The 12,754-nt window shown below is 34.7% G+C and overlaps 3 protein-coding genes across 4 annotated transcripts; 1 reads left to right on the forward strand and 2 right to left on the reverse strand.

The window, feature by feature from the left end:
* Positions 1 to 192: 192 nt before the first annotated feature.
* LOC123307300 (pyruvate dehydrogenase (acetyl-transferring) kinase, mitochondrial) lies at positions 193 to 6,602 on the reverse strand. The gene is made up of 6 exons (XM_044889545.1): positions 6,280 to 6,602; positions 2,514 to 2,906; positions 2,222 to 2,407; positions 1,988 to 2,163; positions 1,421 to 1,645; positions 193 to 1,346 (listed from the first exon to the last, which is right to left on the reverse strand). The coding sequence occupies exons 1-6, from the start codon at positions 6,380 to 6,382 to the stop codon at positions 1,143 to 1,145; spliced, it is 1,287 nt and encodes a 428-aa protein (XP_044745480.1). The 5' UTR covers positions 6,383 to 6,602; the 3' UTR covers positions 193 to 1,142.
* A 798-nt stretch (positions 6,603 to 7,400) lies between these two features.
* On the reverse strand, positions 7,401 to 12,348 carry LOC123307893 (beta-hexosaminidase subunit beta-like). 2 transcript variants are annotated; one of them, XM_044890373.1, is made up of 10 exons: positions 12,230 to 12,348; positions 9,704 to 9,875; positions 9,272 to 9,494; positions 8,999 to 9,114; positions 8,736 to 8,941; positions 8,565 to 8,680; positions 8,314 to 8,509; positions 7,987 to 8,206; positions 7,745 to 7,886; positions 7,401 to 7,686 (listed from the first exon to the last, which is right to left on the reverse strand). In XM_044890373.1, exons 2-10 carry the CDS (start codon positions 9,866 to 9,868, stop codon positions 7,448 to 7,450), a joined length of 1,623 nt encoding a protein of 540 aa, XP_044746308.1. In that variant the 5' UTR covers positions 9,869 to 9,875; positions 12,230 to 12,348; the 3' UTR covers positions 7,401 to 7,447. The 2 variants fall into 2 exon arrangements, with proteins under 2 accessions (XP_044746308.1, XP_044746307.1); XM_044890372.1 differs by lacking the exon at positions 12,230 to 12,348 and having other exon boundaries at positions 9,704 to 9,989.
* On the forward strand, positions 10,398 to 12,751 carry LOC123307894. Its single transcript, XM_044890374.1, has 5 exons — positions 10,398 to 11,110; positions 11,627 to 11,761; positions 11,830 to 12,014; positions 12,067 to 12,199; positions 12,505 to 12,751. Exons 1-5 carry the CDS (start codon positions 11,057 to 11,059, stop codon positions 12,586 to 12,588), a joined length of 591 nt encoding a protein of 196 aa, XP_044746309.1. The 5' UTR covers positions 10,398 to 11,056; the 3' UTR covers positions 12,589 to 12,751.
* Positions 12,752 to 12,754: the final 3 nt, after the last annotated feature.

The following is a 12,754-nucleotide window of genomic DNA, read 5'->3' on the forward strand; positions in this document are numbered from 1 at the left end:
AGGTTGGATTTATTTTGAATAAAATCAAATGAAAGCGTATCAGGCTTGCGGAATGAATGTCTGAGATATTTTTCAAACAATAGATACTCCAGAAGAATCCAAGAATTCAAACTTTGGTAAAGTAGTTGTATAACAGAAAAGAGTGGATAATTGACTAGGATCGGCCTATAGATGAATAAATAACAAAAAATGTAGTTTGATATTGCTATATTCACTCCTTCATAGCTATACATAACATCAATATGAAATATTTACAACTCATAAATGTCTCAACAATTATTTATACGCAAAAATACTTCTTAACATTTGATATTTTTGGCTTAATCCATTCGTTCTAAACAAAGAACATTCGATCAGACAAAACTGAATAATACATGACTCGAGTCATAACCTTTAAAATGATATTTATTTCTCATCAACTATTCTATCAGTTCCATAACTATTTATTTACTTACTTACTTACATTGTACCTTATATCTTTGTTAATCAGTTCATCCAGTAAATTCGTTACTTTTCCAGTTCAATCTAAAAATAATAAAGCTTTGAAAAAAGAGTTGTTCCACTAAAAGCAACTCAGTTGAATTCAAAATTATCCTATTAGAATATGTAATTATTTTCATTAAATTTCAAGAGTCCAGTCAATGAAATAAACATAGGGTTAGTGAAAAATTTCTTTTATAAAAGGAACTGATAGGTTATTCTCCAATACTTCACTATGATAATAGTAATGAATTATGGCACTGCCTTTGTTCTACTTGACCTCGCAGATTGGGATCAAACTAGAATTGTCCCATTTCAAATGAAAAAAATTCGGAACAGTGCAGAAAAACATTTCCAAAATGAATTTCGAAAACCCTTTTTCCGAGTTCAATGAAAAAGCAATATATTCCAAGATAAACCAATTTCCACCGCGGCTCCTCAAAACTTCAACATAACAAATTAAAAAATTTCATCACAGTCACAAACATCACAAGAAGAATCTTCATAAAATCGGTAGGGCGACAACTAGCAGTTGACTGGACTAAGCAATACTTTAGAATTTGTTGCAAAATGTCATTCTAGCTTTTCCTTCCTAACAAAGACCAAAACTTTTTTCGGAACATTTTGAAATTCTTTGAGTTGTTCGAGAGGTATTCCTTCAACTAAATAACACCTGATCCGGTGATGCTCTCCTGACAACTTTGGGGCAGCTGGTGTTTCTTCTGGTGGACGCACATCTGGCGCTGTCCCGTCATGTGGATGACGGACTGATTCGACCAGTCTCCCGTGGGCGTCGTCGTTCGGTAGAATTTCGACGCCGATTTGTTGAAGATTGGTAACAGTTCGTTCGCTTCGTTGGATAAAGCCTACGAATACGATCGTTAAAATTCGTCATATGCCGACTACAATTAGTGGAACTAATGAAAATAATTATAATAACCTTCATATATATAACAGCATCAGTACCATCACCCTCACAGGTTAAAAGTACTATATCGCCATGGAAATATCTGGCATACAGTCGGGATATGGGAAGACCACATCCATAACCAGCTAATGGAACTGTATGAGCGTCAGCTTTACTCGGTTGTGGTGCTGTCGAGTACATATATTTGAATAAATGTTCCATGGAGGATCTGGGTAGCCCCCCGCCCTTATCTGACATCTGTGAAATGATCATTTGATAATTTTTTCATAGTAAATTGAATGAAGATTTGTCTCATTGAAAAAAACATTTGATGAAACATCAAGTAATTTTGAAACTATCAAGTTCAATTTCGGTAGAATTATGCGGATTCGCGCAATCTATCTAAAAAAAATGGTGGACACGCTATAGCACCTATCAATGTGAAAATTTGCTGCTTATATCAAAAACGATTCAGCCATTTTCCGTTTTTTGAAATTTACCAAAGTTTCAGGTCCTTTTTTAGAAATTTTGTTTCCTGTGATATGGGGGGAATTTTTCGAACGAATTTCATTTCAGGTTATGAAAGAGGAAGGTTCTCACCTTGAGGCAGATGTCTTCTTTTCCCTTCGAAACGGTCACACTTATGGGTGGATATTTATCGACGCAAGAGTGATATTCCATCACAGCTCTCATGGAATTCTTGAACAATTCGAACAGCATATAATATAAATGCGATGGAACATAAACCATCTTGATACCGTGCTCCGGCTCCAAATCTGAAGATATAAACGAGGAATCAAATCAGGTTAGGGCTACGGATCGCGAGATCTTTACCATGATGTGTCGATTCGGTTATGATCAAGTCCGGAGAGTCTAGATAGTACTGATCACAGAGAAATCTTGCGTTTTCGTAGGCGTCTTTGATCACGCTCACTATATCGCACTGCGGGTCTATGCATCCAATGTATTGATTGCCTTTGGGGCCTGGAGCGTTCTCCAACTGACCTCCGAATAGTAGGGCTGAAAATCGAGTCACCAAATATTTGGATATCGAGTCGAGGAATGAGTAAGTTCATGAATTGTATGGAAAGAATTCAGTGGTGGATGAGTAACAAATTTCACTCACTATGTTGATTGATCAACATCCTGATTGAAATCCGAGACATGTAGAATCTATCCAAGAAATACTGGATGCTGTTCTCCATGTGATGATCCACATCGTGAGATTCCTTCAGTTCCAGGACGCCCTGAGCCATTGTTTCTATCACGTCGGAATGCCTGTTTCTTATCTTTACCAGGTTACTGCAGAAATATTCTAGCGTTTTCGAACTCATATCCATCTTCTCGAATTCTATTATCTCCTGAAAACTTCTCATGTACCAATCGTTGACTGCTATAACAGAGGGCATTCTTAGCAGGTTTTCCGGCAGCAGGGCGATCTCTTTCATTATGTTTGCGAGGCGAACTGGTAGTTCTTTACGCAGGAATATGTAAGACTTTTCTTCAGAAGCATTGAGACCTGAAAAAAATTACCACGTGGAAGTAGATGAAGGCAAAACTAAAACGTCAAATTAAATTGCTGTTATACCTAAAATAATCTCGATGTTTTCAACTCAAATTTAGTTTTCCCACCAAGTATTTTTTTTTGGCAATAAAACTCAAGAATCTTCAGCTACATTCATAGCGCAATTTAGAAATCTAATCATTTTTTCTTATTTCTCATAAATCATTATTTAGCGCATCCACCAATTTTCAGTAGTCGTCAACTAAAGTGAATGCAAAATAGAGCTGTTTCCAGGAAACAGGGTAATTTAATCATGTTTCAAGGATGTAAAAACACATTGGATAAGAGGACATTCTACTCGGTTTCATATGAGCTAGATTTTATCAAGTATTTTCAATATACCATATTGTGAGTGTATCGGTAGTATCTCTCATGATTCATGAACAGTGAAATTTAGGTCGTCTGTCAATGAATGTTCTCGAATCATATAAGATGATAACCTCGACAGAAAACAAATATTGCGGAAACTGAAAAAAAAATCAAAATAACGTGAGCGTCTATGTACAAACCGCTATCGATTCATTGATCTTATTTTTGAATGTACAAATTTGATGAAATATATACACTTTGAATCATGGCTATAAATAGTTCTCATACGTGGAAGCCGATAACAAAACCACAATTTTTACGACTTCAAAGCGACCTTGCCTTCAATTTACGTTGAGCGCAAAGATTTTTCCTGATGTATTTGTTTACCAACTACGTACATGTAAATTTACCTACGTCCACCATATATTATTGTGCATCGCTTATCAATAATAATAGGAAACATCCTTCCGTCAAAATATCGTTGAGGAGATAGTCTATATAGGTTTAAATATACATCATCACAAGGTGAGAAAGTTCAAATGGAGTTTTATTTGCAAATACATTATGCCAGGGACGGCTCAACATAATATTGATGTTGAGGGGGACATCAAAAATCAGCTACCCACGTTTGTCTTATGAACAAATATTTATCTTGAAAATGTTCAAAAGCCATGTATGTAGTTGGTCAAAATTTTTTTTATTCCTTCGGGGATTTCATTAATTCAAAGTTTAGATGTGAAAGTGGCTATGCCGACCCTGACCTCGGTTATGAATACGTGACCCACGTAATCGCGTCGTCGGACTAGATTGGCAGGCTCGACTTGGACTTTGAAACGGGCCCCCCGTTTCATGGAATTTCTTCAGCTTAGTCGTCTTGTTTATGTGCATTTATTAAATTAACGGAACATGACGTAAACTCGATCGATTTAGGCGGAGACACAAACAAACTTTTGCATCTGGAAGCTACAAATAGAAATAATAATAAATAATAACTTATATCGGACGCGGTTCTAGAAATTATGGGGAAACTGAATATATTCATACATATTTTTCTGATATTGTGTTTATCGATATCCTCGGCGTTAATAATTTCAATTATCATCGATACGATGACTACAGAGGATATTTCTCGATTTCATCTAAATATTGGATCAACTGATAATGTGTCAATAGTTGATAAACGAATTGTAAAGAGAGACCGTAAACACTCCATGATCTAAATAAATATTTTTGTTTGCCTTTCGGTTGAACCGATAATAAACCTTGGTGGATTCTTCAGTGTGAAACAAAAAATTTCGATAAATATATCGAAATGAAAATGAAATTTTACTTCAACTTGACGCATTTTTTTTCAACAACTAATAGAGGTGGGTCTTGCTCAAAACGTGGAAGACGAAGCCATTACGAGCAATGCATTTTGAAATCTCATTGTCGACAAACTCGTGACCGAATTGAGATTACGAGAATCTTGTCGACTGAAGCCAACAAGTGGATAAAAGTAGGCTGGTCTTTAACGTCATATTATCAAAGTCCGTTTCCCCCAGCCAGACAATTTGGCATACCTATATTTAATATTATCCGGATAACAAAATTCGATTGCCAACATACCAGATTACTCGAAAAATTTTCCATAAGCTTCGCCCAAAGTCGCCGACCCCAATATTATTTGTAGATTTTCAAACCAAAAATACGAAGTCAGAAAATACAGAAATATACAGATATAAATGGACAGATAATATTTAACCCACAATTTTCTATTCTCAAACGAAAAATTATTTCCAATAAAATTATATGGTAGGTATACCAGCATTAATTTCAAATCAATCAGTCTTCAATTATCTTTTCCTTCAAGACGTACCTAAATCATAGAGTAATCTTTTCAAATCATTCTAACAGCATTTATGTGTTAATTCTGTAATCTATCGAAAAAAAAATCGTACCTGGTAATTTCCAGTAAACAGAATTCCGAATGATGAACAACAGATAAAGAATAATTGATTTTAATTAATCTCTACGTTTTTCTTCATTGCAGAATCCACAAATCGAGGTCAAATAAACAATTTTCTGAAACTTATAAGTATCGAGAAAAGGATTGATAATTATGATTTCATAAAATGTTAATTTCAATCGCATTATTTCATGCATGACCATTAAAAAATCATTCTATGCAGTATCTTATACCTACAGCGATAGAATTCTTTCTTGAACAATATCGGATTATCTCAATATACATACCTAGTTTCCTAGGTCCTAGGTAGAGTGGAATGTTACAAGATAGCTGATTGTTAGAAATAATGAACCAATACCAAGTAATATGCGCGAAACTTTTAACAAATTTTCAAATGAATGTGACGATAATTTTGATCAGCACAAATGGACATTGTGTGTTGCGTTCGTAGCCAACCCCTTCCTCAAAAGATGTGACCATTAATAGAAATATGTACTGAAAAATGATATAATCATTTCTAAATTAATAGTGCATATATAGTGATGTATTTTTATATTTGTATGATCTAAAAAGTGTGTTCCTACATTTATTATTACTATTTCAATGGAAATTAGCGTCATTTATGTAAAACCAAAGAGAATAAACAGCCTGCTCCAAACACAATATTTACATGTCACCAAGATCCTTATCGATTGATACTTCTAATCCTAATATAGGTGTTAAGTGGTATAATTACTATTATGAATTAGGAAGAAGGACGACCCTCGAGACAAATGTAATTAATATAATGATTAGGTCCTATTTCCAGTCGGCACCCATAATCTGAGGGGAGAATAATTACCCGAACATTTTTTCAGGTAATCGGAATAATTTTCTATATTCAATTAAATATAGGTACTATTTTTCCATACACCAATGTTGGGGATAAGACGACCGACTCTGTGAAGGGACAAAGGTAATAATTCACATAACCTTATTCCCTTTCCTGTTTGCATAATCATTATCGCAGTTTCGTCAGCATCGAATTTCCATATATTATGACCATATACGAGATGTACCCCCTTTACTTACCAAAGTCAATGAATTTTTTAATTGACAAGGGTGAAGGGTTGAACTGGGAATAGAAATCCAACATCTTGCTGATGTTCTGGAAATGCCTAACTGTTAACCGCATTTTCCACTGATTTTCCGTTCACCGTCACTGAAAATTTAGTTACGAAACTTGTAAAATTGTCCGGTTTATTCTTTACGCGCCCGACGTTTGATGATCATTTTGATTTGTCGACCTTGTTGGTTCATTTTATCTACATTACGGACTAGGCGATAGAGCGCAAAGTCGAAATGACGAGGAGATTCCGTTCCCGTTCGGGATTTCGAAGGCACGTTGCCGCTCTGCCTACACAACAACATAATTCCTGGGAAAGGAACGATAAATTCACCTTGAAATCAGCTTAAAAAATGTGAGATAAGTAACTCAACCTCATTCATTTTCGAAATTTCAATTTGTGAGAGACCATAGCAAAGATTAACTTCCTCTTTGACCATAGATCTTACAACAGAAGCTGCAATTTAATAAAATTATGTCAATTTGGCAACCCCGCTCAATTCAAATCAAAATATCGTAGATAAAAAAATATTCATTTGAACTGCTTACAATCAATTTATTCTCTTCTACCTCATCACTTTAATTGGCTTCTATTTTCTATAGAAAAATTGGTGTACAGAATATTCACAAATATGTCGAATACCCCCTTTATTCTTTGTTCACAAAATTTATTCTCAATGGCGCATCCACCATTATTGTCTGTAACATAAATATTTCCTATTATCTCCGTTATCTATGGATATTGCTATAATAAATGCATTTTTTATTCGTGTGATCAACTACAACCAAGTAAAGACTCGTCTATCAAGCAATAAAGCATTAAGCGAGTCATTATTAATATAAATGCGAATTTCTGTTACTGGTGTCACGACTTTCCAATTTCTCTGCATTTCAAGTAAAATTGGCAGTTTCTAAACTTTTTAAATCAACATTTCTAAGTTGAAGTAACCTCACCCCATCAAATTAAAGTGTCGAAACTTATTCGGCATAAAAGGAACTCATGGAGCTAGGAAAGACTTAGTACCACCTCCATGGTGGTAAATTGGATTTTTTGGGGATATTTGGGATATTTCAATGATACGAAAAGTTACCTATTCATAAAAATTCAATATAATATGCAAATAATAAAATAAATTAATAACAGAAGCTAGGACCACTTGCTGGTTCTGCCTCGATATTTCTCTTGTTCATTCGGCAAGTGTGTTCTTCGAGTCTCTTAGCCATATAATCCATTTGAGTACTGTCTACAACAGGCTCATCGATATCGGTGATAGATGACCATAACTTCTCAGCTGTCGCAGAAGCTCGTGGCCACACCCTAGATATCAAATTGTTCTTGTTGACCGCTTCACTCCACATGCATGCTTCGCCACCTAAAGCAGTTTATCAAGATAACAGAACACTCAGAAAAGATTCAGGTTCAATTATTACCTAAAACTAGTTTTTTCTGCGCACTAGTTCCAGGAAAGTCGTACGGATCGCATTTGTAGAAATTTTGCCAATCCTTCAAACCTCCCAAGTGATCCAGATACCAACATGACGAAAGAAGAACTGGTTTACCTGCTTTGGTTGCCTGTAAAAATTTTGGAGAGCTGCAGTTTTGTCCAAGGTTGAAACTTCTAATTGGCGGATGCGACAAATTCATTTTTACCAATTGCATTGAAAAATCTGACCTTATTCATTGTATTTGTGTAACCATCCTTCCAAACATGTACTATAGTCGAGTTGCTCAACTTTACTCCATTATCGAAAACTTCTTCCCACACAATAGGATTCAAACCTTTTATTGTGACTATATCGATAAGCTTTTTGATGAAATAGCTTTCCAAAGCGGCATAATCTCCAGTAATGTTTAAAGTCTGCATGAATTTCGTTATGTTCGGATTGCTCTGCCTAAAAAGTGATCAGAAAAGATCGAAGCATATGCTTACTCAAGGTTGACAAATTCTGAACAGACAAGATTTTGGGGCGGCATTTTGAGCTTGGTCAACCGAACTTACCAGCAATCAAAAGGTACTTCATCACCTCCCAGATGAATATACCTTTCTGGGAATACCTTGGAGATCTCCTCGAAGAAATTGGACAAAAACTGAAAAACTTTAGGTACGGAAGGATCCATTGGACCGTATTCATCGGAAATACCCACACATTTCGTAAGAATACCCGAGATACCACGTCCCCACGACAAAGTGTGCCCTAAAAACCAATTTTTACTCTAATAAGTGAGGAGTCGATTTAGAGCATTGCCCACCTGGTGTGTCAAACTCGACCATCACCCTGATACCGCGTTTTCTGGCATACTCTATAATTTGTTCAACATCGTCTGGTTGATAAACAGCTTCTACAGGGTGATATGCGCCTTTATCACTGAAATTAAAATCAATTAAATTGCGTGTAAGATCATTTCACAGGTGGATAATACCTTAATGCTGGATAGCTTTCGCTTTTGAATGGGAAACTTTGATCGTCGACAATATGCCAGTGGAACACATTGAGTTTATTGTAGGACATGGCATCCAGTGTTTTCAATATGTATTTTACCGGAATGAAATGCCGGGATGTATCTAGCAACAGTCCCCTGTGAGGAAACCTTGGATAATCATCGATATGAGTGCTGTTCAACCTCAACTTAAAAATGACCAAAACTTATTAGCACAAAAAAATCAAAAATTAGTATCATCTTACTGTAGCAGTCTGCTCATCCTCATAAATGAGCTGGGAAAAGGATTCTAGTGCTCTTAGCATCCCCCATACTGTGGTAGCTCTCAGAGTTTTATTGGTTGCGGATATTTCTATCCTATCTGAAAAATATGGTCAGATATTTTCCGGAGATAAAAGAAAAACGTCTCTGCGATAAAAATATATGCAAAAGGACATGAAAATGGACATTGAATGAAGCTTCATGCAGGTTTGCTAAATAGTAAACTAAAGACTCGGTTGTTAGAAAAATATACTCACAGCTCTCATTCATAAACAATTTAGGAATATCATCGTCTTTGCATTTTTCATCCAAGTGGACGTTTAAGACATCTAACCTTCCCAAATATAAAGAACGTTCAGTCCATAATGTCTCAAGTCTATGTGAGAACCTCCTTAAAATGTGGGAGGAATGGGAATTTGAAATCAATTTCCAATATCTGATCAACGCTTCATCGAGAATTGAACACGTAAATCCGGTAATCTGCGAAGAGGGCAAAAAAATATGTGCATTCGATAATTATATGCTCATTAGAGTAACTTTCCTAATGAAAGGAATTAATAGAAAATGAAATGATCTTGAAAAGGTAAAGAAGCGCTCTGAAGAACTCAAGAGCAAACGGTATTCTACAGTAAAAAGTGGAACATTTAAAAAAGCAACAGAGAAACTTTACGAATATGTTAATTTCCTACCTTGAACTGCAGTAATGAAGGATTGACTGTGAAGAATTCTTCAGTTTGACGAACATTTTGAGGAAGAGGAACTACGCCTCCCTTCGTAGGTTCAATAGGAAGTAGAGGACCACAGCTAATTCCCAAAACCAAGAATGCGAACAGAAAAAGCTTCGGTATATCCATGGTTCTTCTAATTAGGAAGAGAATATACATTCTGAATCTCGGTGATTTTGGAATGATGTTATTTATGCGATTACTTAAATCAACGATTCTTGATAGCGTTCTGTGAAGTGTTCTATGAATATCAATAATCGCGATAAACATTGTTTGCTTGTATTTTGGAATATATACTATTGTTATCTTTGTATCTCCGAATCTGGTGGACCTCTTGAATTTCCAATCTAGTTCGATCAAAACTCTCCATTCCGTTATTATTTATTATAGCAACAGGGGATATAATTGTAATAATTTGATTAAAAAACGATTAAAAGGAACTTTTGGGAAAACGCAACGGTCTCAACGTGTAGATTAGATATATTCTAAAAATTATATAGATTATCTCTTTAAACAAAAGTTGTGAATGCTTCTTAATAATTCAATACAAGAACCATCCCAAGGATCTAATTTATTGAAGATGATTTTTTTATTCCTAATTCTTTATTAATTCATGTTTTTTTTCTAGGAAAATGATTGAAATTTGCGTTCACTCCTTATAATGTTTTAAGTAATTTAAATGTAACTGTTCAATTTTTTTCTTTGTGTTACGAAACACTAATCGAGTGAAACGGTAGTTTATGATGATTTGACGAGAGTAATGAAGCGGAGAAAGTATTGGAAGAATTATCGGTCATGTTCACTATTATCTTTTATTAACTTGATTGTAAAAACATCGTACGCAATAAAGGAATATGTAATTCAATACATGCCTCAACATACTTTTGTTCTTCTACTGACAGAAAACTGATCAGTAAAGCAGTTACGTTTAAAAATAAGACAATCAATTTAAACAGGGAAAATAGTAATGAACTGTAAACGTTTACTAATTCGGAGATCTTTTCGTTGCTCGTGAGATAATAACAAGCAGAACAAGAGGATTAAGAGATCAACGCATTAATTAACTTTCCCAAAGAACGACAACGTGATGTTACATCCACGATTTGATTGTTCTTTGTTGAAAAATGTCAGAATCACAGTCGATTTGAAAGCATACTTCCTGCATGCAATAAAACAAGACAAGTGGGATAAACCATGCTGAATGTTACTGGTTTTATTATCACAGATCGGATTATTGGACTTAGGAGGGTATTTCAACGGGCTTTCTTGCGATTTTTTATGTAGTAATAGCGAGTTGCCGGATTCGAAGGATTCAATATGAGGTGTCTTCAGTTTCTTGGATTTGTTTTGTGTTCCATAACGCTGATTGGGGTGAGTACATTTATAAATTCGAGCTAAACGAAAAAGGTTAACTAAATGTATTCAGTAAAAGCTCGCGGATTAAAATTCGAAATATTGAATCAGAATTATTTTGGTAGCAACATTATTTCTTCGAGTTTCCCCGAATTTATACTTTTATGTCTGGATTATTGTCGGATGCTACTCAATTTTGGCAAAATGAAGTCCTAGCATCCGTGTCCATATAAAATGTCACATTTTCCAATGTTTAAAAATCGGTAATTTTATCCGCAGAAAGAAAAACCTCCAAGAATTATATCTGCTCTATCTATCTATCTATCTGGAGATGATAATTCGAAATCGTGTTTCACTTAATGCATATCAACCTTGGTCCAGTTTCTCTTGTCCAAGGATTTTAACACTAATTAAGTAATCAGCTCTTTGTTATGTTTCAAAGAAGATGGAAGATTCCTATTTGTGCAACAATGAAACGATTGATGAGATACTCATCCATTTAGAGCTTTATAAGGTTATTTAATTTATTCACAGGCACTACCTATGACAAGAAGGCAAGAACGAACAGTGATTATAAAACCACAAACAAGTATTAAAACATTTGATGTTCCTCTGGGAAATAGCAGTATCACAACATGGATGACAGTACAAAAAGGCATATTTCCAAACGTAAATAATAACATGTTCCATATCAGTTATCTCAAAAATAACCAATTTTTTTTCAAAATCATGTTCAGACAACCAACATCGAAGAACCTCTACCTATAGGAGAACCCGTTACGATATTTATATATCTTAAAGACGATAGCAATTTATACGATATACAAGTATCAGATTGCTGGGCTTATGACAATGAAAACATCAATCATTCCCAGAACAAAATCAGATTAACACCCTATGGATTCAACAGAAGGGCAGCACAGTAAGTACTTGTAGTTCCATGGGAGCAAAAAATAAAATTAGAGTATTTTCAGGAGGAAAACCATAAAAAAATGGAATAAAATGAAGTTTGCTTCAGATTTTGGTTTATCAACACTTTTACATGCAAGTCTGAATGCTTTCAAATTTCCAGAAAAGGACAGCTTGCATTTCGTCTGCGATGTAGAGGTAATATTAATTTTCTACATTTCTACTCACCTCTTGTGCTTTCGCTACATTGCTGTTTTCTTTATTCATATAATTTTTATATTTAAAAAAAGTCTCCGATCCTGAAAATAAGAGATAAACAAATATTTTGACATACTCGTTAGGTTATGTTGAATGGTCAGATTATCTACAGTGATTCTTATCTACCACAGATTACAGAGTAGTTATCTACGCAATTCCATCTCTTTGATTTCACCTACTCACATTTTGTGAAAGTTTTCCATCGATTTTTTTTTTCTGAAATATTAAACAATACTTATTTTCAGCTCTGCTTCAAATCATGTGAAACAATTTACAAAATGAGAAAAAGATATGGAGCTGATTTGGCAGAAACTGAACAACAAATCTGAAAAAAACTCAAATGGAAATTTTGAATTAGTGTATATTATCAAGGATTATCCTTTGTTATTAGGTATTATTGTGATTCAACTTATGATATTAATTTATTTAAGCGTCAACTCAGCAACTGCCACCATTTGATAAGTTTCTTTGAAACTATCAGAGCAAATTATTAAG

Source organism: Coccinella septempunctata, chromosome 2 (assembly GCF_907165205.1).
Source record: "Coccinella septempunctata chromosome 2, icCocSept1.1, whole genome shotgun sequence".
Classification (NCBI taxonomy): Eukaryota; Metazoa; Arthropoda; class Insecta; order Coleoptera; family Coccinellidae; genus Coccinella; species Coccinella septempunctata.